The following is a 26,392-nucleotide window of genomic DNA, read 5'->3' as shown; positions in this document are numbered from 1 at the left end:
TAACATCGTACGATAAAAAGTAAAGAGATTATTTACGATCAATAAAAAATTCCATTCATGAATAAATGAAATCTCGAAAAGATTATTTTCAAATATCTTTCAATTTACATCCTAAAATATTCTATTTGCAATGGAAGACACCGTTTTTCCTTCTACAACATGATAAATGTTATCGTTAAACTATTATACATGTCTCAATAGCACTCATCCTTGCGAAACGCTAAAAAGAGCGTTAATGTATAATACATATCATTTTATGAGGAACACCTCACGAATTTCTAACTTTAGAGACGATGGAATATAAACGGACTTAAAGCTGACTTAAATTCTTGTCTGTATAAATAAGACACAAAGCCAAAGAATATATTCCTTTTTAAATTCTATTTTCAGTTGGACGACTTCTTTGAACAACTGTCTCTCCCTCTCTCTCTCTCCCTCTCTCTCTCTCTCGAAGAAGAAGAAGAAGAAGAAGAAAAAGAAGAAGAAGAAAAAATATATATAACGTTGAAATAGTTTTCTTGATGAAAAAAAAGAAAGAAGTAATATAGAGAATGGTGTGAATGATTTGGCGAACGCGTGGTTGTTCGTACAAATAAACACGCTTGAATTTATAGAACTGCTAACCACGTCCGCGAGACGTAGTTTATTCCTTCCGACGGAACTATACCTTTGGACCAAAAAGTCTCAGTGTAAGTTCTAGAAGCACATAGTGAACAAGCTTAACGATTACCAAAGTGATGGTGTAATTTTAATTATTAATTATCAAGAAACGAATCGATTTATACGTTTTATATCAATCTTTACGTTTGAAATATTTTATCTACCTATTTTTATTATCTCATTCTCACCGAAGACGTTAATTTAACATAGTAGCATGTAATAATAGCGTGAGTTATGACTACGGGATGTAGATACGTAAAGTTATTCTCAGTTTCGTGCGAGTCGGTATCGCCGCAAAAACTTTCGGCGTTTCAATTTGCTTAAGTCTTAACTACCCGTGGGTGACTGACAATGAGAACACACCTTTCGTTTTCTCTTTCAACTTCTAACTTAATTCGTTTCATTTCGTATTATAACGATAACGTGTTCAAGAGTTTACGTCGTTTCTATACTCGTTCCAGTGTCCAGTGTTATAATCATACCGTCGATCATGTAATTAAACTCGCTCTCCTCATTAACATGCACCGTCGCTTTGGTTAATAATGTGATTAAGTAAAATCGTTTATACGAGAAAGGGAGTCTACGAAAGGGGTATAGGAAATAAAAGAAAAGAAAAGAGAAAGGCAAAAGAAAAACAGGGATTTGGATTAAGCACATCGTGATCGACATCAAGAGATTTTCGAAAGTGCTATTTTCGCATTAGTGAAATAACGTCAGAAAAATAGCTCACTACTAATCTACGTACGTTACTACTGTCGTTTATCGTCTTAAGATCCTCGAAAAAGAACGATCGTGACGTAAAGTTGCTATCGAATGGACCAAGTGGACGATTAAAGAAGCAACCTGTGGCTGTATCTCGTTGTAGAGCTTTATCTGTGTTAGGATTCGAGTAGGGAATCGGTGCTTTTCATTGTGCACGTGTCGACGAACGTGCTTCTAACGTAATTCAGGTGTATCGTGCGGTCTATTGCGAGCGTTCGATAAATAGGTTGTAATCGTATCATTTAATGATCGAATCAAAACAAGAGAGAGAGAGAGAGAGAGAGAGAGAGAGAGAGAGGAAGAGAGGAAGGAGGGCAGAGATCATTAATGAGAAGCAAAGCGGCAATTACGCACGTTTCAAGAGCCATTTTGCATTATCGATAAATCACTCGACGATTCGCAGCCATTTGAAATCGTTCGATTATAAATCTCCTATTTGAAAGAGAGAAACGAATGTCGGAGGTAGATAAAAAATTTGGAAGACTAAAAATATCAATCGTAGGGACGCAAAGCGACGCGTAAAATATTCGTAGAAATTCAAGAACGGTAGAGAATCGCTGGAAGAAAAAAGCTCGGTCATCCCTCATCTTGACGCAAAAATGTTTTTCTTGCCTTACTGGCTCGCTTTCGCATAACTTTCTTTATCATCGTGAATTGCGTGCCATGCGATCGAAGAAAATCCAAGTGGGAGGATGAGGAAAGTGGATGATGAAAGATGGAACGACCGGGTGATACTTAACGTCGGTGGAATACGTCACGAGACGTATAAAGCAACCTTGAAGAAAATACCAGCGACGAGATTGTCACGACTCACCGAAGCATCGGTAAATTACGATCCGATATTGAACGAATATTTCTACGACAGGCATCCCGGTGTCTTCGCACAGGTTCTCAATTACTATCGTACAGGCAAGCTGCACTATCCCACGGACGTTTGCGGTCCTCTTTTTGAAGAAGAGCTTGATTTCTGGGGTCTTGATTCGAATCAGGTTAGTTTGAGAAACTTTAGCAACTTGAAATCTATATCAATCCTAAACAATCAGCGAGTTCTCAAAGGATGTAAGATGAACATGGATTATTTGATCAGACGTACTTATTTTTAAGAGCGTTGTCTTTGCTCACGTAGCTTCAAAGTTTCCGAACTTGATAATCCTTTCGTTTCTTTTTTAAACTAACAAGGAATTATTGTACTACTGGAATGTCACTATTGTCACATTAACGTCAAGTTAATTTTTTAAAGGTTGAACCTTGCTGTTGGAGTACTTACAGTATTCACAGAGACACTCAAGCAACGTTGGCCATATTGGACAAATTAGACATCGAAGGCGAAAAGCTTAGCGACGAGGAGATTTCTCGGCTTTTTGGTTACGAGGAGGAATATAATCGTGGAACGTTGACAAAGTGGCAGCGATTACGTCCGAGAATCTGGGCTCTCTTCGACGAGCCTTATTCGTCGAGGTCGGCAAAGTGCATCGCCTGCATTTCGATCTTCTTCATCTGTCTCTCGGTTCTCTGCTTTTGCTTGAAGAGCCATTCTAGTAATCTACCACAAATTAGAACGGATGATTCTTCTTCTAACTATTCTGTAAAATTCACTCAGCATTACGAGAATGAAATCGGTCGACCGCATCGAACGTTTTATTACATCGAACACGCTTGTAACGCTTGGTTCACATTCGAAATAACACTTCGATGCTTGGTAAGTTTGAATATCTTATTTGAATTTGATATGAAAGGAAGTCTTTGAAATTTCGAACGATTCACCATACTCCAAATTCCTACGTAAAATTTATCTCGAGGGAAGACGAAAGGAAAGAATTCTATTGTAGGTCAGTCCAAGCCTAAAGCGATTCGCTGTGTCGCCGGTGAACGCGATCGATTTAGCGGCGACGTTCAGCTTCTATACGGAATTCTTGACAGAGTCTAGCCTGTATCTGGAGGTCCTCTCGATAGCACGAGTACTTCGACTCTTTAAATTGACCAGACATTCACCCGGCTTGAGAATCCTCATACATACTTTCAAAGCATCCGCGAAAGAGCTCGCATTGTTGGTTTTCTTCCTCGCTTTGGGCATAGTTCTCTTCGCTAGTCTCATTTTTTACGCCGAACGACTTCAAGTAAGTACCTAAAAAAAAAAAAAGAAAAATAAACAATTTGTTTAATTATTATCCTGTCATAAGAAAAAGGATGATGTTCCTCGAAGGTAAGGATATTAATTAAGATGATGAAAGATTTTATCTTTACATCGGACAAAGGATCGAGATATCAAACGGACCGTCTAAAATGAAGGCTTCCCTCGTAACGTCAAGGGGAGTGACAAAGAAAATGAGCTTGACTTTTCCCCCGGTGAAAAATTCATAAGAACATGAATCATGAAAGGAAACCGTGCTCGTGAGAAAAGGAGCCCACCTTGGAGACACGCCTGTCTGTATTCTTTCTTTCCTTTCTCCTATCTCGACACGCTATAAGATATCGCTCGAACGGTCACGTTTATCACGTACCTTCATCACTTGCGTTCAAACGAACGTGTACGTACGAATCATTGAACCAATTCGTTAAATAGCAAGCATCGTTTCCATTAAAGTTAAAGACCGTATTGTTTCGTTTTCGACGAAAAGAAAAACTTCTTTTCCCTGATGAATAGGGAGACACACTTTGCCAAAGCTCAAAGCATCCTCTATCTATAAACGCAGCCGTGCATTACTGTATTACACATAATGGTATGCTCGAGTAAATAATTACGTCGTGTCTATGTCTAGACCAATACGAAAACATTTCAGTTTTGTTAGTTTACGTTTACGTTTCATACACACAACTTAAAATAGTTTGCTTCGTTAAGTTTATAAATGCTAATTTAAACTTCCATTCTTCTATGCCAGACTCGTTTTTCTTTTTCTCTTTTTTGTTTTTCTTTTCTTTTTCTTTCTCCTCCTCTTTTGTTAATGTTTCCTTTTCTGCGTAAACGAGCGCGTTGAATGCTTTTACTCGATATCAAGAATTCCACTAGGCTGCTCTTTTCAGGAAAATCCTAACAACGACTTTGACAGTATACCACGAGGACTTTGGTGGGCTCTAGTCACCATGACGACCGTCGGTTACGGCGACATGACGCCAAAAACCTTTCCAGGGATGTTCATAGGCGGACTATGTGCCTTGACCGGTGTTCTTGCTATCGCACTTCCGGTTCCTGTCATCGTCAGCAACTTCTCTATGTTCTACTCCCACACTCAGGTTCGAGCATGACTCTCTTCACGTTCGTTTCTTCGAAAACTCTTCGGAAGCTTTCCTTTCATTTACTGTTTTCGAAGTTGACTCATCCGATAAAATTTTACCTTTTACAATGTTTTCTTTTTACTCTGATTACACGTAGTTCTATGAGAATATAACCATGACGCGTGCTCAGCACTTCGATTCACGTTTCGATATTTTCCTTTTGATCAAATATTTTTCAGGCACGTAGCAAATTGCCAAAGCAGAGACGAAGAGTACTCCCAGCAGAATTTCCAAGACGTGGAAGATCGTCGATGCATCAAAATCGTTCCGATTCTCAGGGACATTTGTTCTTGAACGCTTCACCTTACAGATCGCTGACACCTCTCATGACTCGACAACCTATGACTAGATTGCACAGCGTCCTACAACTCCAGGTGCTTTTACCACGATGGTTTTAACGCATCGAGTCCCAACGTTAATTGCTTTCTCGATACTATCCATTTTCCAATCCTCTTCTCTATAACGGGCGGCTCGAGTAAGCAAAGAATTTCAACGTAATGAAATTCATTCGAGCATCCGTCGAGTTAAAGGATAACTTTCTACGGGTGATTATATCCGAAGAAGTACGACTTCTTGACAGTAGAGAGCTATGCAAATGACGGAGTTTCTCTCTTGAGAGTTGATAAACGAAATAGATTCAAAGGGACGATTAGCATCAGAGACATAGTGAGAGAGGGAGAGAGAGAAAGAGAGGCACAGGAAGTAACCTTTTAGAAACTCCTGAGCCTCTTGCGGTTAGTTGTGTATATTTCAATTCCACTCATAAAGTTTCTGCCTTTTTTTTTATCTTTTTATTTTTTTTTTTACGGCATTAAATTACAAATTTTGAAACATCCTAAATCATTCGAGGAGTAAATGATTAAAGTAATTACGATAAACCTTGTCAAAGCGAATTCGCACTTTATCTCTTTTATCATCTCGTCTGGTGTATATTAGAGGACTACAGAAACTCACAAAGCAAAAAGAACGACTTAGCAATTAGTCAGTTCTAAAATAGCTTCATATCGCTCTTTCTCTCGTTCTCTCCATTCTACAAATTTCTAAGCAAATTTGTATCAACGTACACTTACTCTTTTACGAGCTCGACCTAGTTTTGCAAATTTTGTGATGTCGTAACAAAACGCGTTCTCCTGAAATGCTTTTATCCTGACCAACGAACCAATAAACTCAGATCTTCCTTTTATCGTTTGTCTTATTAATAATTTCGTTTAATCGACCAATAGCACAAGATTTTTCTTGGAATGTACTTGGAATTTTGGATTACGTCTTATCCATTGTGTCGATTCCTTGAATAAACTAACTTTAGCAATCTATTTTGGACGGGTCGAGATTTAAAGCCCTCGATGCTGATATCTCGAAAAAGCCGACAGAAACTCGGCCGGTATGCTCCCGTGATTCGGTTATGTAAATTTTCGACTCGAAATATGCTGACATTTGAAACGTCGAACTCGTTTCAGTGCGTTATTAAAGGAAACTGTATGATATGCTTTCAGATTAAATTTCTTTAAATAAGACTGATACTAATGGGAAAAAAGTACCCTTTTGAATCGAATCTATTTCATACAAACCAAACAAGCTAAAAAAAGAGCTCGGAAAACTGTTATATCTCAAAGTTCGTAGAAAGATTACTCGAAAAGAAAAAAAAGAAATGTCCAAAAATTGAGCAAACAACAAGGTGGTTGAACGTCAGCCTATAGTCCATAGAATTTATATTCTGCTTACAGCCGAATATCGTGATAAATCTAGCGGAAATCGAACATCGTGCGCGCACCACTTCGCCCAGTCAAGAATCCGAAGGAACGAGCGTATCTGACTGCCGAGATAGCGATCTACCTCGAGACGATAAGACGGAGCAGCAACGTGTCGCCGAAATCGTTCATCCAGAAGAGGAAACGAATCATCGAAAAGAGAGACAACGTTCTCAAAACATTCTCCATTGTATTTTATGATAAAAATATTTTGTTTCTTAAGTATCCTTATATATTATTGTAACAAAAGAGAAAGAAAAGAAGAAAAAAAGAAGTTGCAACGATCAACGAGAAAAACTTTTAAGCGACAAAGAAAGAAAATGAAAGAAAAGTCAATGAGAATGAACAAAAAGAAAAGTGCGTCGATCGTGCAACGATCATGTTTCATCGTAAAGTAGATCGACCGATTCGAGGCCATTAAGAGAGACCAGTAGCGTATCAACGATAATGCCCTGGAAAACGTGGAAAACCGTGGAACTCTTTGACGCAAGAGCTTTCACGGCGCAAGCGTAAGCCATCGACCGCTAGAACGGTTTATTCAGGCTCTGTGGGATCCCCCCACTTTTCTCTACTCAGCATAGCACGCACAGACGTTGATACATTTACATGCATAAAGAGAAAGAAAGAAAGAGATAGATAGATAGATTGGTAGAGAGAGAGAGAAAGAGAGAGAAACGTATGATGATATGCACCCTCGGGACATACCTTTGAATCGTTCTTGACGCGACAAGGTAAATAAGTAAACGTCTCTGTGTACGCAAGTGTAGCTTCGAGATTCCCCTACCTTCTTCTCTCTCCCCCTCTCTCAATCTTTATATTTTTGTTTTTTTATGTTGTCTACACTTCATTGTAATATTGTAATATTCTTTATCTCAAGGAATATCTCTCGCTTTCTCTCGAAAAAAATATAATTCTATTCAGATAGTATCTTCCTCTTCAGACACTTCTCTCCTGAACTGTCAAGCTAACGAGATTGATTAGGTTGTTACAAGTACTCTGGAATGTCGAGAGAAGAGAAGAGATACGCTGATAAAAGAACAAAAGAGTCCGCGTGTCCGCTTGTTTCTGCGGGAAAACGCGACTGCTAGAGCGCAATATGCGCGCGCATGCACTTTATCTTTTTCTCTCTCGTTAAGAGAGAGAATGAAGAAGGATTGGGATGTTAGATATGCATGCAAGAAGATAGAATACGAATTTTCTCGTAATATATATGTTGTATTAATATTTGAAAATAAATTTCTTTCTTTGTTTCTTGAAACTCGATTGTATCATATGATTATATGAAAATATTTATTTCTCCAAGTTTTCCAATGATGAAGCTGTCAAAAAATAAAAAATAAAAAATAAAAAATAAAAAACAAAAAAGAATCTACTCTATCTATCTTAGAACCAAGTAAACGAGAATCCATTTGCCGTCTGTCCTCGCATGGCATCGTAAAGGAGGATGAAAAAGCTTGTCAAGTAGGGTGAGGGATCGACTCGAGTAAACATTTGCTATTATTCGATCCTAAATGTGTAGTGCAAGGGAAAGCACGATGGTATTTGCTCGTTTACATCCTACGTTCTATAGTTAATGCATAACATATTCTTTTAATCCAAAAGAAATTTCTCGATTAAAAACGATCATTTTTTATACAAACTAAACGACTGTCAAATAAATGCTATTAACGCTACATCTACCATTGCCGGTCAAATGGATCGTTTTCAAACTTTTGTACAACTTTCAAATACTTAAACATTGTCATGTGGCTGTTAAACTTTATAGATTTTCTTAAAATGTGCATACAATGTATTTGTATTTATTAATTCATTCAGTAATAAATTGACTATTATCTATATTTAATTATAAAAATAATAACCTTTTTTTAAGGATCGGTCATTTGAACCGAACACTGTAAGAACAGGATACAAGAAGTGTCGATAGATTCAGTAATAAACGTAAATTTGTTCTCGATTAACCCTAATAATAAGAAACAAAGAAAAGTTCGAAATCATAGTCTTATTTTATCGATTCATATTGGAGATAAAGATTTTAAGAATGACGAAGATATAGATTTATCGGATTGTAGATCACGATAAGTCGTATCTTTGGTCTCAACGTGTTTAGGTGTTTGACAACGACGTTCGATTTTTCTAGATATCTTGATAATTTCGTTGCGTCCACGATAATAGATGTTCCGACATTTATTATGCAGAAAGATCGACTGATGAAGGTGGTAAAAAGTCGATGCTTTCTTTTGTCGTCGTCATCGTCGTTATACAAAATCAATGAGATCGACGATCGAGATTTAGCACATTTGTTCTTTGTTAAATAATGAGTATGAACAAAGATGCATTAGAGAAATCGAAATACATTTAAATAATACTCAAGGGGACTTACGCATTCCAATATACAATCGATCTCACTTCGAGAGTCGAGGGAATAAACGAATGAATAAAAAAGGAAAAGAAAAGGGTAGCGGTAGGGACGTAGTACCTTCTTATCGACCGATTCAATCCTTGCGAACGATTTTGCTGAGGGAGTTTTACTGAGCGAAGATAAAAAGTCTACGAAATGAAATAAAAATAGGTCGAATCGAGAAGGATAAAAAGTAGTAGTATAGTACAACTAATAGCAGCAATGGTAGTAGAAGTAATAGTAGTAGTAATAGTAAAAGGAATTTAAAGATTCCTTGGAAAGTAACGATCGTAGTAGACTGTAATCGTCTCTATTCATTAATAAAATATATGGATTTATATTACTTTTAAAAATGATCGAATGAAAGAAACATCGACGAGGAAGAAGAAAATGAAGAAGCGGACGAAGACGGAGAAGAAAGGGAAGGGTTGCGTTTAACTAAGCTCTAGTTTATTCTGTATTCAGTACTAAGTAGCAGTACTAAGCTTTAGTATTCGTTGAAGAAAGTAGATAATGTCGGCGTGAAGTCAGACTCAGGTAATCGCTATAGCACGTAAGGGAAAGGATGTAAAACGTGTTACGGGCGTGCGATCGGCGCGAACTTGCGCTACGCCTGCGCGTAATTCCGCTTGGTTTTCTCTTCTCGGCTTAACTCGGCTCGGCTCGACACGGCGCGGCGCGTCACGACGCGGCACGGCACGACACGCCACCACCCTACTCTCCGCACTGCTACGCTACTATTATTACTACTACTACACTACTACTACTACACTACTACTATTACTATTAGAATCGCTAGCTAGCTAGCTAGTAGCTAGCAAGTAGCAGCAGCAGCAGCAGCAGCAGTAGCAGTAGCAGCAGTAGCAGCAGTAGTAGATCGCGTCGAAGGAGCACGCTCAGAAGCGCACTCGCCGTCTTTCGACGTCGTCGAAGCGTCGCTCGCGTCGTCGGTGTCAGTCTGGTCCGTGCGCGCGAGTCGAGAGACGCGCTCCGTAAGCACGTCCGAGCTTTTTCGTCCGTTTCTCTACTTTGCTTACTTCCCCTCCCTCTTTTTCTATATCTTTCTTTCTCTCATTCTCTCTTTTTCTCTCTGTCTCTCTCTTTTTCTCTCTGTCTCTCTCTTTCTCTCTGTCTGTCTCTCTCTCTCTCTCTTTCTTTCTCTCTCTCTCTCTCTCTCTCTCTCTCTCTCTCTCTCTCTCTCTCTCTCTGTCTCTCTATTATTCATATTTCATTTCTTTTCTTTTAACTTTCTCATTTATTCTTCTCGTGTCGCTACCCAAAGTGCGAGGATGAATCCGCGTCGATTCGTTGCAACTACCGAGGCGTAGTCGCTCGAAAAAGAAGAGGAAAATAAAAAGGAGTGCTTGAGAAAAAGAAATAAAGGGAAGAAAACTCTCTTTCGAGTTTCTACGTTAAAATACGAGAATATAAGAAGTAAGAAGTAAGAAGAAGACAAATCGCTATGGGGAAGGTTTACGATTCAAGTAGCGAGTGCCGTCGCTGAGAAGATGCCACCGCGGAAGAAGTACGAGACATGAAGAGACCGCGACCAAGGGTGGGTATTCTGCGTGAAATCCTTCCTCTCTTTTTTTCCTCTTTCTATCTTGACATATATTTTCGTGAAATTGTCAAAGAAAAAAAAAGATAATAACGACGACGTGCCGATGCTTATCGGGACATGTGTCCTACATCGATTCGTGCCTCCACCTCCCTCGCAGTCTCTCTCTCTCTCTCTCTCTCTCTCTCTCTCTCTCTATGCGTCGGCCTCCTCCTTCGACCATTTTCCCCCTCTCTCCCTCTTACTCTCCCTCTTTCTCTCTCTCTCTCTCATCATTTCTCTATCTTTGTCTCTATCTCTTGGTTAGTTTCGCACCCTTCATCCTGCTAATCCCTCGTTTGCTTTCCTCCTCTCTCAACGAAATACAGATTGAGAGAGAGAGAGAGAAAGAGGGAAAGAGTAAGTCTCTCTGACTTTCCTTCTACGTCTTCCTGTCTATCTTTCTTTCTCGTTTGCCTTTCCGATGGGTGCTCGTTTGAAACGTCTACCTTCCGTTTGCCCTCGATCAATCCTTCGTAGAGAAGTTCGATCCGACGTGTGTTCCGGTCAGCTACCCCTCGTGTGTGCTGCGTTTAGCCAGTAAATCAGAACGCGCGTCCTTTCGTTTCCCTCCACCTTCTCTTCTCCACTTCCTCTTCCTCTTTCTCCTCATCCTTTTCTCCTCCTCCTCCTCCTCTTTCTCCTCATTTTCCACCTCCACACATTGTTCATAGCACGATCGCTCTTCGATTCGTACAACCACGCGAGAAACGAGCGTGCGAGAGGACAAAAGCCAGCGCCGGCTCCCTGCGTAAAACGAACACCACTGTGTACAGCGATCATCCATCTCTTTTTTCTTTCTCTCTCTCTCTCTTATTCTCTATCGTGCTTGTATTCTCATACTCACATTCGCTCCGAGAACGAGCAAACGAGTGCCACCAACAAGGACGTTGGAAGCAACGAGCGCTCTTATCGGCATTTCGTGCACGCAGACTATCGATTCAAGCGACAAGGGGCCGGCCGTTACTACTGCCGGCATTATCGTTGCTTTTACTACTGCTACGGTCGCTACCAACGCCAGTCATTCCTGCTGTTACTACTGATACTGCTACCGCTGTTGCTTGAGACAACGATTCGTTCGACTTGTTCGAAGAAAAGCTCGCGCGTGCTCCTTTACTTGTCAACCTCCTTCTCTCCCTCTCTCTCTCTCTCTCTCTCTCTCTCTGTATCTCTTTCTGTATATTTTTCTCTTTCTCCTTCTTCTTTCTCTCTTTCTCTTCCTCTCATTTTCTCTCTCTTTTTTTCTTTCTCTCTCCCACCCTACGTCTCATTCTCCCTCTCTTTCTCTCTTCACCCTTCTCAGCCTCCTCTACATATCTTTCTTGTACGTGCACGTGTGCGATTCCGCTCGTGACGTCATGAACGACGAAGCGAGCCAGTGCCCACCAAGCTGTGTTTCGATCGCAGTTACCGTTCTCGTATTGGACGACGAATACATTCGCCGACGATGATGACCGAAGAGAATCGACCGATTTACCACCCCTACTGGTAGCAACGTGCTCTACGAAGGTCTCTCACCATGTCTCTCACTCTTTAAACACCCAACTCCACGAGTTTTCATTCCGCTTAACCTTGCAGACTTTCGGTCAAACTATTCGCGCATTCTGAATACGCTCGAATTATCGATTCAGAAAGTACGTGTATCGAGTCACGATCGGTGTACTTTCCAAGTAACTTTTCACTTCCCCTATCTCGGTATCTCTCGTTCGTGCTACTCTATTCAACCGTCGGTCAAATACCTTTGCTTTTGTTCGAACTAATCGCGAGTTACAGGACAGTAATAAAATTATTCGAAAGAGTGTAAAAAGTTCGTTCGAAACGACGTCCAACCTCATCGCCGTCGTCGCTTCGATCGTCGACCTTATTGCATAGCACGAAGAACACCGGTCTTCTGCCATGCCGGCAGGTGGTTCTTCTGACACTCAATCCCGACACTTTCTTCAAGATATATATATATGTATGTATGTATGTATATATACATATAATGTTATAGAAATCGAAATTAATCTTCTACGACGTGAACGTCTTTCGAACGAACCAAATATTTTCCTTCGAGAGCTCAACGCTTAAGTTTTAACCCTTCCGAAGAACGAGTCTTCCATATCGAGGTAGTCTATTTTTAGGGAGGGAGTCGTTACTGCCTCTTTCATGCTCGCGAATCCCTCATTGATTCGACTAAATTTCTCTGCTAGGTGTCTCTGCGGGGCTAACGACACACGCGTGATTCCATTAAATACACATGAAATATATTCGTTAACGACTTCTACGTGTATTATCAAATCTCCCCACTGCCTCTCGCCATAAAAATACTCTTTTGCGTACTTCGGTATTCTACGTATACGCATTAGTTGGTTCAGAAAATGCAAGTAACACGAGCCAATAAATGTGGACACGTCCGAATCGATTTTTCCAAAGCACTTTATAAATTGTATCGAATCCGCGATAATGCCCGGGAAGAAAAGCAAACGATTTTTATTTCGCGACATTCGACACGAGAAAGAAGAACGATTGGACGAATCTAACGTAAATCGTATGTCAAGGCGACGTGGGTTGCTCGAACGGACTCATAGAAATGGATGGACTCAAAGCCACACCTATGAAAAGGGTGGGAGAAGAAATTTATATTCGCAACTCAAATATCTGTGTGTAAAAATCTCGCGAAAATCTGCGCGAGACATTGATCTTTGAAAAAGACGACGTAGCCTGTTTCCTACGGATTGATCGATCTTGTTGTACCAAAATAAATGGATCTCGAAGGAAAGAAGGTTCCCCCGTTATCGTGGCGAGAAAATTGTTCGACTGGAAATACTGGTTTGTATATCGCTTGAAATTTAGCCCTTCGACAAGAACTACGTTCGACGTTTAGTGAACTCCGAATTCAAGTTTATCACGCCGTACCTCCAAATAATTTTTCTACCGTGATAATAGGCCGAACCGGCCGAAGACCCGCATCATTACTCCGACGTCAACAAAAAAAAAGCGAAATTTATTTTCGAACAGAATAAAATAGCTCCTTTATCGTTTCCATTGAAAAGAGATTTTTCAAACGGGACCGGTATGGTTTCGAAAAGTGAATTTTGTACAGCGATGCGGTTCAATCGTAGATAGAGATCGCATTGTTTACGACTACGTTGATTTGTTTACGACGTGTATCAATCCAGATATGGACATTTCATAGGCCAACCGAATCTGATTCGACTGTCGGCCATTGAAATCGAGTTACAGGATCCGTCATATACGTCATACGGAACATCAGCGTGCCATTCAACTAAAATCTTTTGCCTTCAAATCAAGACTAATACGTGATGATACGAAATACGATATTCTTTGAGCTATCCTCTTTCTTTTCGATAGGAATAAAAAAAAGGTGCGAGACTGGAGCATAGCGACGACACGATTAATGTCGTTTATTTGTGAAACCATTAAATGGTCGTGTAATTGGAGCGCTCTAATTACATCCCAGAGAAGTTATTTTCCTTCTCAGCTGACCTCTCGTCGTCCGCGAAAAAGTCGAGAAATATCGACGTTTCATGGCACTCTTAATATCGCTCTCGAACTCGGCACCGACAGAGAAATCAAACGTAATAAGCGTTGGCCGTAACGATCGATCGAATGATTCCAGGAAAGCTCGTCGAGGTGATCGAATTCAAACGAAATGTGTGTCTAAAATCTTCAAATCCAATTTGATTCGTTCCGAAAGAAAATCCTGATCTTCTTCTTATTTCGTTTTCCATTAAAATATTACAAATATTTTTATATGCTCCGACGTTCGTAAATCAAAAGAAGAAGAAGAAGAAGAAGAAGAAGAAGAAGAAGAAGAGAAGAAAAATAGAAAATCCGAACAACGATACCTCTTATTTGAATGGCCTTGTTTCCTCTATTGTTTCCTATATTCAACAACACTTGCTTCTCCAACAGTCGAAGATAATATATACGTTCGATCCATTTGTATAATGGTGTCGATGCATTTTTTTCCCATTCTATCTTCTCCTTTTCTTTCTTTTTTTTTCAAACGAATACCTATCTACCAACATGTCCATTACGAGCAAGTGCATCCGCAACGTCTATCGTTTTTAACGGGTCGACATTGTTGCAATGCGTTGAATGAAGCTACAGTTTGAAAGCCACGACGAAAAGGATTTCCAGGTTCCGTGCGTTCGAAAGAGAGAAAATGAAAAGATGAGACGAAAAAAAAAAAAATAACCTAACCGGCTTATCGAACTCGGTTTTTGCGCGCTTTCTAGGACGACGTGGAGAGATCGATAAAGAAAGATTCGACGTCGCCGTACATGAACGACTCGCGATTTGCCAATAATAGTTGGCAGATATCCCGAAAAGAGAAATAGATATCCGGATATCATGACTCTCGATCGTAAGTATGATATTACAATCTTGTGAACCTACGAGAGAGCCAAACGTAACATTGTATTATTTGTATGCAGGTTTCAAGGTTGGCCAAGTGAAATCTGCGCAAGCATTATGCCGATATCGTGTCATAAGCGATGCAGATTGGCACTGGCCATGCTAAAGCATTACCATGGATCTACTCCGTGGCAACTTCAAACGTATACACAAACATTATACGATGATATATAATCTTGATTTCTCTTCTCCGGAGATCAGAGTAGTCCTTCCTAGGAACGTTCTATTTCAGTCCTTCCTCGTCATATATGACGACACGAGCCTCCTTGATTGCGTTTAGGAACGTGTTGGCTAATAGCATCATGGCAATCTCTCTAATTGCTTTTGCTACTGGATTGGCTCTTTTGGAAAGAGCCTCTAGCCATCGAATTATCTGAAGTAATCGATAAAACGTATAATGTTGAACATTTTGTGAAAATCTCGATCTTAATATCTGGAGATTCGATGGAACGAATCACAAAAGATCTTTCGTTCTATTCCGTACAAAAGTATATAGTTACGTCAAACGAATTTTCTCAATGTCCTTCTTATCCTATTTCGTTCAACGGCTCGTGACACGTCCCATTTCTGAACGTGTGACACGTCAATGTTATTTTCTTTCGCTTCTCAACTTCGTCTAGTTTACCAAGAGAATATTTTATTCTTCATTTTTCTCTGTCTTTTCTTACTTACTAAATGAGAAATCGATCGGATCCGATGGCGCATCGGATAAAGTGCAATTCAGTACGCAGCTTACCGAATCGAAGACCGCTTCGAATCGTGCCCATTAAAAAAGTCGATTTTCTTCCTTTTACCATCTCCCCTTCCAACATCCGATCGATTAACTTTTAATCGCTTATATCGAAATATCGAATTACTTGGAGCGATAGATCTAGTGAATAAAAAAAAAAAAAATTGGAAGAAAGAGAGACTCTTTATTTAAATCCCTTTTCCTTTCTCGAATGTCTTTAGTTCTAAAACCACCTGCGATTTCTCGCTCTTTAAATTCTATTCCATTTCATTGAACTGTGTCATAAATGTCAAATCGATTCGAGAAGTTCTTTCACAATTACGCGCTATAGCTTATAGCGAGTATATCAAAGACGCATTAGATCAAAATCGTCTCCTTCGATACGAAAAGGATAGACAGCAGTTTCCATTAAATTCTAATCAAACGTCCAAATGATCCTTCATTAACATCTCTAACTGTAATTCATAAATTACCTATTAATTCATTTTCTTTTTTTCTATTTCGCCGATCGTAGGACACGTGGGTTTCTTCGAGCCAGGGCAGGCGGTAGCAGAGCCGTGATCAAAATGAACCTGATAAACATGGACGCGGAGAACCGCGTGGTTCTTAATGTGGGTGGGATCCGGCATGAAACATATAAGGCGACCTTGAAGAAGATCCCGGCGACGAGGCTCTCGAGGTTGACTGAAGCCCTCGCGAACTACGATCCGATCCTCAACGAATACTTCTTCGATAGGCACCCGGGAGTCTTCGCTCAGGTTCTCAACTATTATCGCACTGGGAAGCTCCATTATCCCACAGACGTCTGCGGGCCGCTGTTCGAAGAAGAACTCGACTTTTGGGGTCTGGATTCCAATCAAGTCGAACCTTGTTGTTGGATGACCTATACCCAGGTATCGGATCTTCATTCCCTCTTTAATCCATGTTCTTTGCACCAAGCTTTGCATATATCTGATCGTTAAGTCGACTTGATTCGATGTTCGCTTATCATTTCACTCGAATCTGAAAAGAAAAAAGAAAAAAGAAGAAGTAAAAATGAAAAAAGAAAAAAAAAGAGATCGTTCAATGCGATGATTTATCGACAATAGAGATATCTTCGAAAAAGCAACAAAGAAAGAAATGATAATCGTCTGACAATGTCACTTATTCCACTGATTCGTCGAGGGGATTCGGATAAGACATTCGTTTATTTCGTAACCCCTCGATTCAAATTTTTAAGGATCTCTCATCTTTCCGTAGGATAATAAACGGTGTAATTCTTTCGTCGGATAATAAATTTCTTACTCCACTGAAAAAAAAAAAAAAAACGAGGAAGAAGTTCAAACGAAATTTAAGCTGAACATTTTGTACGTTCCTTTAAAAGTCATCCCTTTTGAGTTTTAATTCGTACCAAACGTTGAAGCCTACTTACTCACGTAAGTCGACACATTTTTAGAAACAAGTCTCCGTACGAGTTTAAAGGAGCCAGAGTCTCGTTAATTCGAGCTATGGTATTACTACTATCGCCATCGCAAGTGTGGAAGGATCTTAATGAGAGAGGATCTCGCGAACTCGGTGCAAACGGTCGTTCCGTGCGATGATTTCGTAACGAGGTTTCTTAACGAGCGAGAGTTACCGCGAGAAGATTCCGACACGTCAGGCCTGTTTCGGGATGCACCCAAGCTTGCACAGCTTTAAGCACTATTCTGTAACTAAACGGAAATTTAGAATAAAAAAAAAAAGGAAAAGAAAAGAAAAGAAAAAGAAACTCTTATCGATCGACGAAAAGAAGCACCGAATCTAAATGAGAAATTATCAAGAGGATATAATTATTGTCAAAATAAACTAACAAATTGATGAATTTCGTTCGACGATTTTGTACCAGTTCTTTTTCTTAGATTATTATATTTGATGATTATTATATTTTCTTAGATATGAACGATCCATTGGATCGATTCCTATCCAAACAATATTTCTGTGAACAGCATTCAGCATTCCGTTGATCGTAGACGCCTGGGAATTGACGATTTATTATCTGGTAACACACGAAATGAAAGTCAACCAATATTCGTTGCCAAGACTCTACCAAATGACTTTTCGAATCGTCTTTCGATCGTTTGGTATTAATTCATTTCGAAGATAAAAATACACATTTATCCAAATAATACGTTTCTCATTGGGTCAAACTCCAAAGTTACTTTTATAATATGTGAAGCACTATCGTATTGTATAGATATTATAATATAGACTTGACCTATTTTGCATCGTATTTCATAACGAAAGAAAATAGTTTCCATGATCAACGTAATGCTACTTCGTAATATATATGGAAGTATACTGTTTCATCGAAAATGTTAATACTGATTATGCGTTGGAAGAACAAATTATTATTATTATGTGAAAAATAATAAAAAGAATGAATTTGATAGAATAATCATGTTCCGTTACACGAACTTGATGGAATAGTAATTAACAAACTGTAGTTTAAAAACAGTATCCGTTCAAACGCTAACAAGCTGCTTTCTGTGCTAACGAATCATCGACATCAATGAAATTAAGTTCGTGTATATGACTCTACTTGTAAAAGTTCGGATATTTGATGTCTTATTTCAACTTAAAAGCTAAAAGCAAATTATTTCGAAAAACAGGCTTCTTCCTTCCTCGAAATAATGTGTACACGGGAAGCTCGTTAAATTTGTTCGTTCAACCGAATCCATGTGTTTATGGTCTATTCCTATCGAGTTGTGGTTATCGTTGAACGCTTTGTGAAATCATTCTTCGAACTATGATACCGTAGTCGTTAATTGGCATTTGCCGATTATTCCTCGAGAATTGCGTGATTAATTATAAATCGATCGATACCGTTATTAAAACTCAATGACGATGAATAACGAGAATAGATTAGATAGAAAAGAAGAGAAAAGAAAAAAGGTGAAACTAGGAAGATTTTCGACTGAGGAAAATAATATTAAAGTATCGTGAATCGACAGAAATCTCACTGAAGGTTCTCAACATCTTAAAGTTGGATAATCTCTTCCCTCTTGATGGACCCGGTGCTTCTTTTCGACCGAATGGTTTATCTCAAAGATACTTGAAGCGTTGATTCAGAACTCATAAAAACTGTGAGAGATTTTCCATTCCGACGAATATCGAACAACTATCGGCATGATCGTTCATTTCAGAGAAAAGCAATAAAAAAAGATACTTTTCTGTATCGTAACAAATCACACAAATATTTCTTTCCGTTTATTCTTCTTCCATTTCTTTTCTTTTTCTTTTGACAAAGATAGAATATTCAAGAATAACGACGAACGAACCTTATGCAAATAACATCGAGACAACGGCACGGCATTATTTTTATATCGTCTCCGTAGTCGACGGTCGAGGTTTCAGCAAAGACGGCCTTCGCTATCGATTTTATCGAAAAAAGAATAACGCAGCACTCGCGCAAAGTCCAAAGCTCGGTATATACGCTTTTGCACGCGTTTTATCTAGTCTCGAGGAAAATGTGAAAAGCATCCTCGGAAAAGAGAGAGAGAGAGAGAGAAAGAGAGAAAGAGAGAGAGAGAGAGAGAGAGAAAGAGAAAGAGAGAAATTCACAGGTACGAATAACGATCGTTGTTGCCCCTCCCCTTGACGCATCTCTCGTCGACTCCATCATCCATCATCAGCATCGGGACACGCAGGAAACGCTGACGGTCCTGGACAGGTTGGATTTGGACACGGAGAAGCCGACGGACGAGGAACTGGCCAGAAAGTTTGGCTTCGAGGAAGCCTATTACGAAGGCACTCTCACCTGGTGGCAAAAACTCAAGCCTCAAATGTGGTCGCTCTTCGACGAACCCTACTCCTCTCCTGCCGCCAAGGTCAGTGACGATCCAAAGATATTCTCTATAATTGGAAACGAGAGTGCGTAAACTTGAAAGTCTTCGTTAATATCGTTTCGATGGAAAACTTCTCTTCTAATTACATCGTATCATCAATAATTATTAATTCTTATAAGCAAATTTATTACATTTGACCTGTCTACAGTTCAACGTCGCAATCAATAGGAGGGAATGTATCGGAGATTACGGTACTATATCGTCGAATCCCCCTTCGATATGCTTCTCTTTTTCCCTCCTTCTTTTTCACTCCTTAACGTTTAGTTTTAACGTTTACATTTCTCTCGTTTCGCTCATTCTTAAGCTATTATCATATTTTATCTTTTTCTTTATCCGTTCTGCTAGATGTATGTGTGTGTGTGTGTGTGTGTGTGTGTGCGCGCGTTTGTGTATACCTACATATACAACAAATTACTCCTCTTACTTATCTCAAGTATTACATTCTTCGCCCTTAACAGGAGATCGAACGGAGTATGATAGCTCATTTTCATGTTTCGCCGTAGTATACTCTATGATTCATTTTATTGGGACACCTCGTGTTATTTTTTCCTTCGTCTCCCTTTTCTCGCTTGTTCAACGGCAAATGATTTAGCCGGCGGCTATGCTTGACGATTTTTCACTTCTCTCTTGGAGTGACGATATTTGTCATGAAGTACCTTTAAATCCGCAATATCAGTGTCGCCCTTTGAAAATATGGCTTTGCATATTTATGTTGACGTAAAGAAAAAAAAATGAGAGAGGAAGAGAGAGAGAGAGAGAGAGAGAGAGAGAGAGAGAGAAAGAGAGAGAAATGGAGAAAGAGAAAAAGAAAATAAACGAAACGAATTTATGTTCACCCTATTTTCACGTCCACCTTACTTATCCCATAAATCATATTATATTACTTGCTTCGTTCCTTACTGTGTGATCATAAATTACTTACATCGATGAAACCTTCCGCCGTGCTTACATCGTCGTTATACAAAAATGTAATGGCCTAATTCTAAGTAGAAAAATATCTAGAAATTTTTGCTATCGCTCCATATCGTAATAATCGCATAATATCGATTAGAAAATAAGAACATTATTCAAACGGAATAATTAAGAAGGTGAGAATGTATCGGTCGAGAATGTCAGAAACGCAATTTTCGTTTGGTAATATTTTTTTCGTTCGCATCTCCCAACGAACGTAAAAGAGAAAGAAGAAGCGAGATAATCAAAAGGGATGGTACCTAGTTACGTTTCTCGAAACAAATCTTACCAAGATTTCTATGTCGATCTTCAACAGGTAATCAGCATAGTTTCGGTCTTCTTCATCTGCGTCTCCATACTGTCATTCTGCCTGAAGACTCATCCTGACATGCGAGTGCCAGTGATAGTGAATCGGCCGGTGAAAGCGGGCAACGTGACGACCTGGGTGCTCGACAAAACGCGCACGAACGCCCATGACGTCTTCTTCTACATCGAGTGTGTCTGCAACGCTTGGTTTACCCTGGAGTTCCTTATACGGATAACAGCGAGTCCAAATCGTTGCGTCTTTATAAAAAGTTCGGTCAATTTGATCGACATGGTGGCGACGTTGAGTTTTTACCTCGACTTGGCATTGCAACGATTCGCATCTCATCTGGAAAACGCGGACTTTCTTGAATTCTTGAGCATCATACGTATAATGAGGCTGTTCAAGCTTACCCGTCATTCGTCCGGCCTGAAGATTTTGATCCAAACGTTCCGTGCCTCGGCGAAGGAACTGACCCTGTTGGTATTCTTTCTTGTCCTCGGCATCGTGATATTCGCAAGTCTGGTGTATTACGCCGAGAGGACCCAATCGAATCCAGAGAACGACTTCAAGAGCATACCTCTCGGCTTATGGTGGGCTCTCGTGACAATGACCACGGTTGGCTACGGGGACATGGTACCGAAGACGTACGTGGGGATGTTCGTAGGCGCGCTATGCGCCCTGGCCGGTGTCCTCACCATCGCCCTGCCGGTGCCCGTGATCGTCAGCAACTTTGCGATGTATTACAGTCACACGCAGGCGCGAGCCAAGCTACCAAAGAAGAGACGTCGCGTCTTACCGGTCGAACAGCCAAGGGTCAGGGCGCCGGGCGCGCCTCCCGGTGTTGGACCAACTGGCATTGGTGCTCCTGGCGTCGGCAGTACCGTTGGTGGACCTCCTGGAGTCGGAGGACACGGACCGGCTGGCCAACACGCCACGACCGGTGGGGGCCCTCCGTCCTCTGGCGTCACGCACGGACAGCAACCGGCCGGTGGTTGCCCTCCTCCTCATCAGGGGCCTCAGAACCGTAGGATGAACGCCATCAAGACCAATCATCCCAAGGATCCGTTCGCTACCAAATCAGGTACCCTGACATACTCTCTCTTTCTCACTTCTTTACTTTCCAACCCTTTTCAAAACCCCAAACCCTTCCTCCTGTTCGTGTAGACGTGTAGTCGATTTCCCTTTTTCTCGTACGGTGGGTTCCAGAGGAAGACCGGAGGAACTCTAACCTGCGGACCAACGGGACCAAGACTACCGGAGGCTTGGGTTAAGCCGATACCAAGGCTACTCTCCACTGCCGATGCGTTCGCCGAACGGAAGAAGAAGATAGAGTCGAAGGTTAGAGGGAACAGCTCGTAAGTCCGCTCGATGATCGATAAGCTTTGCGGACATTTTTACGGCGAGACAGTCGGTGGCTGTCCTCCGGAGCACGATGTTACTCTCTTTCCCTCTCGCTCGCTCGTTCTCACTCTCTCCCTCTCTTCCTCTCCCTTCTACCAAACCTTTTCTCTCTTTCTCTCATAAACGTAAAACAAGCACGATATGACGTAGGACATTCGAGCTAGGATCTCTGATCGCTTCGCAGTACAAGGATATCAAACAATATTTACCAATCTCCTTTAACATTTTTATCCCAAACCCTCATCTTACAAGTATCACAAAGTTACGATTCAATCGATTTCTTCGTTTTTCCTGTTACCTTTAACCGTAGGAGGTCCTTCTATTTTCGGTCAGCTTTTCTTTAAGTAACGCGGCGAGCTAGGAAACCGGTAAATATAACTCGTAGGAAACGCAACGCTCGTTAAATATCGAAGATAGCTTATCCTCCACGTTATAAAAGATCGAGGTCAGAGGAAAAAGAAGAAGGGAAAAAGGAAAACGTTGAGAAAAAAACCCGTAATCGTGAGAGACTTTGAAAAGGGTGAACGACGGATATGTAAGTCGGAAGAAAAGGAAGGTCGAAAATTAGAAACGGATTCTCTTCGTTCGTTTGTTCGTTCGTTGTCGTCCTTTGACTCTTGTTCGCTGAAATGCACGGAGCTTATCGATGTTCCGATACGCAAAGCTTACGCGTAAGCGGTCGTTTATACTCATCCGTTCCGGAATGCGCGCTACGGCCTAAGGTCGACTCGGAACGTGTATCGAGCGCTTGAGATTTTCCAATATCAGCATACTCGTTCGTTCCGTCCGACGCGTTTGCGGACTTCGCCGGCTCGTTGGCCCCATCCAGAGCAGCGCGATTTTAGACTTACGAATACGCTTCGGTACACCTGAAAAAGCAATGGATTCTTGAGATTACAGCGAATCGATGTGCATTCGAGATATATACCCCTATACGTATGTATATACATATATATATATATATATACACATATATATACATATATATATATATATCTATAAACATGTATATATACTAGAGAAAAGATAGATCCGGATCTAAAGTAGGAACCAGACGTATCTATCGCTCGGATTAACTTGTTGATCGATAGAAGAGATGCTTCGAAGGGACCATGTCAAAAATATATCTCTGTATGAGTGAATGCATGTATGTGTGTATGTATACAAACATCCTACATATCTATCAAACAGGATAATCGTGATTTTTCATTTATACGTTTGCTTTTAACGAACGTCGTTTAACGGCTTAATGAATTAAAGTCGGTCTTGTTCTTTTTACGGCGATAAGCGCTTTATCATCCCCAACCGCTTGAAGCGACATCGGTAATCGGGTTAGATTCTAGGGGATAATCGATACCGACGATCTTTACATTCTCGACGAAATGAGTTTTCCTCAATCACTCTCATTCTTTTCTTTTTTTTTTTTTTTTTCTTTCTACTTCTTCTTTTTTTTCTTTATTTTCGCGATCTGAAAGCGAAAACGGGAACTCTAAAATTCTTTCTCAGAACTTTAACAAAACGATCCGTTTCGTTTATTCTGCTCTTTGACCACAGTCCGATTAGATGGTTACACGTTTCGTAGACTCTGTAAACAACTTCGTCGCGCTTGTTTCTAACTATAGCAGAAAACGTTAGTTCGGAGAAACGTACAGGAGAAACTCTCATTTTGCGTTTTCTGTTTACGTTTTATACTCGAGACAAAAAATTTACTTGGACTAAAGTGTTACGTTTGAGTCATAATTATACGATTATTAAATAAAATTTCTTATTTTGTACGCATGATAAAATTTATCGATATACAATAATGAACGTAAACAAAAGCAATGAGAAGATTCGATGAAGAAAGAGAGAGAGAGGGAAAGAGAGAGAGAGAGAGAGAGAGAAAGAGAGAGAGATCAACAGTGGAGTATATAATACGAGAAAGAATAAAAATATGTATGCGAAGCATTAAGAGTTTCTAGCGTGTTCCTACGAAACGCATATCTTCGCGCGAAACTCATATACAACACCGAGCTTAAAATTCCACAAGCACGTACATACGTACGTATGTACATATGTATATCCTCTGCGCATCCTGAATAAGTACTGCCGGGACCAATCACCAAGCACCTCCTTATTCTCTTCCATCCCTAAGACCTCTCCTACCCCTTTCATTCTTATTCCCAATCATTAAATTATTCTCAAAATAAAGTAATACATTGCTCTCTCTCTCTCTCTCTCTCTCTCTCTCCCTCTCTCTCTCTCTTCCTCTTTCTCTTCCTCTATCTCCTTTTTTCCTCATAGACAACGAGCAAATTTACATGCATTTAATGGCAAGGTTGTATATGTGTCGTCACACGCACTAAAAATAGAGAGAGAGAGAGAGAGAGAGAGTGAGAGAGAATGAGTTAAGAAATCAAATCGACGAGCTTAATTAAACAACGCGTGGATGTCGTACGAATGCAAACGCAAATGAATAAAAGCAACAACTTCCCTATCAGAGTTTAAGAAATCTTTGGCCCTGCATCGAGTATGCACTCGAGTGTGTCTTGCAACGGAATAAATTCGCTCGGTATATTGTGTTCTCTGAGTATATTTATGATAGCAGCTATTATCGAGTCGACTTGAGACGGTAAGCAAGGCACGTCTCCTGATATCGACGAAAACGTCGATGCGAACCGATCTAAGCGAGTTTTCCGATTACTTTTCCCTTTGGTCTCTCCTTCTCTCACGAGACAAAGAAGCAAACAAGAACAATGTCAATGTTGCCTTGTAATTCGACCTTGTTGTTGTTGTTATCCTTGTCTTTGTAGTCTTGTTGTTCAATGATCTCTCTAATGTCTTTTCTTTTTATGATCGGTCAAACACTAAACGGGGTAACGTGTATATGATCCGTACATGCTTGAAGCGGCCGTGATATTGCTGCAAGTGAATTCTCCAGATTTTCTAAAGTAATACGATCTTCGACGGAATCTTGTGGAACATTTGAAGAATAGAAAATTCGAAATTCCTTCGTGTCGAAGACTTTGTCGAGCTGACTCGGTCAGTCAATAAATTCAAATCGACAAGCTTTAGAAATACACTAAAAGAAGGAAAAAGAAGAGAGAGAGAAAGAGAGAGACAGAAAGAAACTAAATTGGTGCGTTTCAAATAACCGAGTTAACTCGATAAGTCTTTTAAAGAACTTTTGCATTTGTGGGGTGGTTGGACGAAAAGGTAAACGAAATAAAGAAATGAAAGATGAGTTGAAAAGAGAGAGAGAGAGAGAGAGAGAGAGAAAGAGAGAGAGAGAGAAATGAGAGAGAAAGAGAGACAGAGAAAGAGAAAACAAATAAAAGAATGCATATCCGCGGCGGGCACAATAAGCACGCACGCACAACAGTTTTTAAAGAGAAACGAAGAACAAGCGTATCGTCGGTTAGGCGTGTACATGGAAAAATATATATATATGTAGACATACATACATACATGTATATATATATATATACATTCGTTACTCTGAATCGTTACTATACGACATGGAGATTGAATTCCACTAACGAAGGATTTTTTCTACATCGTTTTAATTAAAGAACACAAGCACAGAGACTTTCAGAGAGATGTTCACTTTGACCATGTAGCAATCGTCTTCAATTCCTGAACATTCTTGAAGCGATGCGAATATCCCTTGAACATCATTGTAATTATATTAATTAACGCGTCTTTATTGCTCAACGATATACCAAGAAAATAGAATAGAGCTAGGGATAATAAAAAACGAAGGTGAAGTCAAGTTGAAAAGTATCGTTGCCCGCGAAGAATCGGTCACCTTCCTTTTGAAATTAGTCGTAGTTAAAGCATCCGCATCTAAAGGATGTTCAAAAGGATCTATGCGAAGCTTCAAGAACTATCAAAGTTTTTAATGTGAAATTTTTAATAAAATCAGATCGAACGAATTGAAGCGATGCACAGAATGATGCACGTCATACCGACGATTAACGTACGAGACACACCGATCACACGTGAAAACACAAACATACACAAACATGTACACATAAAAAGAAACACACTCTCACGCGCATACGTTCATCACCGCCCTTCTACACGTTTTAACAGTCATTTTGACTTTGTAGATAGTGTTATACGATTTTTCTTAACGAACGCCAACGTCGAGCTGCGAGTCGTCGACGCTGCGAAATCGCAAATTAATCGCTAATCTCGTTATGATTATTTATTATTATTATAAATTGGAAAAGGGAGAGAGGAGAAACAACACGCGCGGAATCTCCCAACACGTCGAACGTGCGTATTAGCACCAAAGG

At 40.1% G+C, this 26,392-nt stretch overlaps 2 protein-coding genes across 9 annotated transcripts; both read left to right on the top strand.

The window, feature by feature from the left end:
* Positions 1-359: 359 nt before the first annotated feature.
* LOC127066796 (potassium voltage-gated channel protein Shaw-like) lies at positions 360-7,811 on the top strand. 2 transcript variants are annotated; one of them, XM_051000969.1, is made up of 6 exons: positions 400-2,411; positions 2,663-3,121; positions 3,252-3,539; positions 4,444-4,653; positions 4,875-5,069; positions 6,420-7,811. In XM_051000969.1, exons 1-6 carry the CDS (start codon positions 2,115-2,117, stop codon positions 6,642-6,644), a joined length of 1,674 nt encoding a protein of 557 aa, XP_050856926.1. In that variant the 5' UTR covers positions 400-2,114; the 3' UTR covers positions 6,645-7,811. The 2 variants fall into 2 exon arrangements, with proteins under 2 accessions (XP_050856927.1, XP_050856926.1); XM_051000970.1 differs by lacking the exon at positions 3,252-3,539 and having other exon boundaries at positions 360-2,411.
* Positions 7,812-9,527: 1,716 nt separating this feature from the next.
* LOC127066797 (potassium voltage-gated channel protein Shaw) lies at positions 9,528-25,487 on the top strand. 7 transcript variants are annotated; one of them, XM_051000972.1, is made up of 6 exons: positions 9,533-9,833; positions 10,124-10,396; positions 16,105-16,483; positions 19,241-19,435; positions 20,721-21,792; positions 21,918-25,487. In XM_051000972.1, exons 3-6 carry the CDS (start codon positions 16,157-16,159, stop codon positions 21,980-21,982), a joined length of 1,659 nt encoding a protein of 552 aa, XP_050856929.1. In that variant the 5' UTR covers positions 9,533-9,833; positions 10,124-10,396; positions 16,105-16,156; the 3' UTR covers positions 21,983-25,487. The 7 variants fall into 7 exon arrangements, with proteins under 7 accessions (XP_050856934.1, XP_050856932.1, XP_050856933.1 ...); XM_051000973.1 differs by having other exon boundaries at positions 9,533-9,855; XM_051000975.1 differs by having other exon boundaries at positions 9,529-10,396; positions 19,256-19,435.
* The last annotated feature ends 905 nt before the right edge of the window (positions 25,488-26,392 follow it).

Source organism: Vespula vulgaris, chromosome 10 (assembly GCF_905475345.1).
Source record: "Vespula vulgaris chromosome 10, iyVesVulg1.1, whole genome shotgun sequence".
NCBI lineage: Eukaryota > Metazoa > Arthropoda > Insecta > Hymenoptera > Vespidae > Vespula > Vespula vulgaris.
The sequence above is the reverse complement of the archived record's forward strand: the minus strand, read 5'-3'. Positions and strand labels throughout refer to the sequence as shown.

Excerpts from the sequence above, each read along its gene's own strand:
- LOC127066796 (XM_051000969.1), top strand. The coding sequence starts at position 2,115 with ATGAGGAAAGTGGATGATGAAAGATGGAACGACCGGGTGATACTTAAC. Across the intron at positions 4,654-4,874 it reads TGTTCTACTCCCACACTCAG|GCACGTAGCAAATTGCCAAA; the intron begins GTTCGAGCATGA and ends AATATTTTTCAG. Across the intron at positions 5,070-6,419 it reads ACAGCGTCCTACAACTCCAG|CCGAATATCGTGATAAATCT; the intron begins GTGCTTTTACCA and ends TTCTGCTTACAG.
- LOC127066797 (XM_051000972.1), top strand. The coding sequence starts at position 16,157 with ATGAACCTGATAAACATGGACGCGGAGAACCGCGTGGTTCTTAATGTG. Across the intron at positions 16,484-19,240 it reads GTTGGATGACCTATACCCAG|CATCGGGACACGCAGGAAAC; the intron begins GTATCGGATCTT and ends ATCCATCATCAG. Across the intron at positions 21,793-21,917 it reads TCCGTTCGCTACCAAATCAG|AGGAAGACCGGAGGAACTCT; the intron begins GTACCCTGACAT and ends GGTGGGTTCCAG.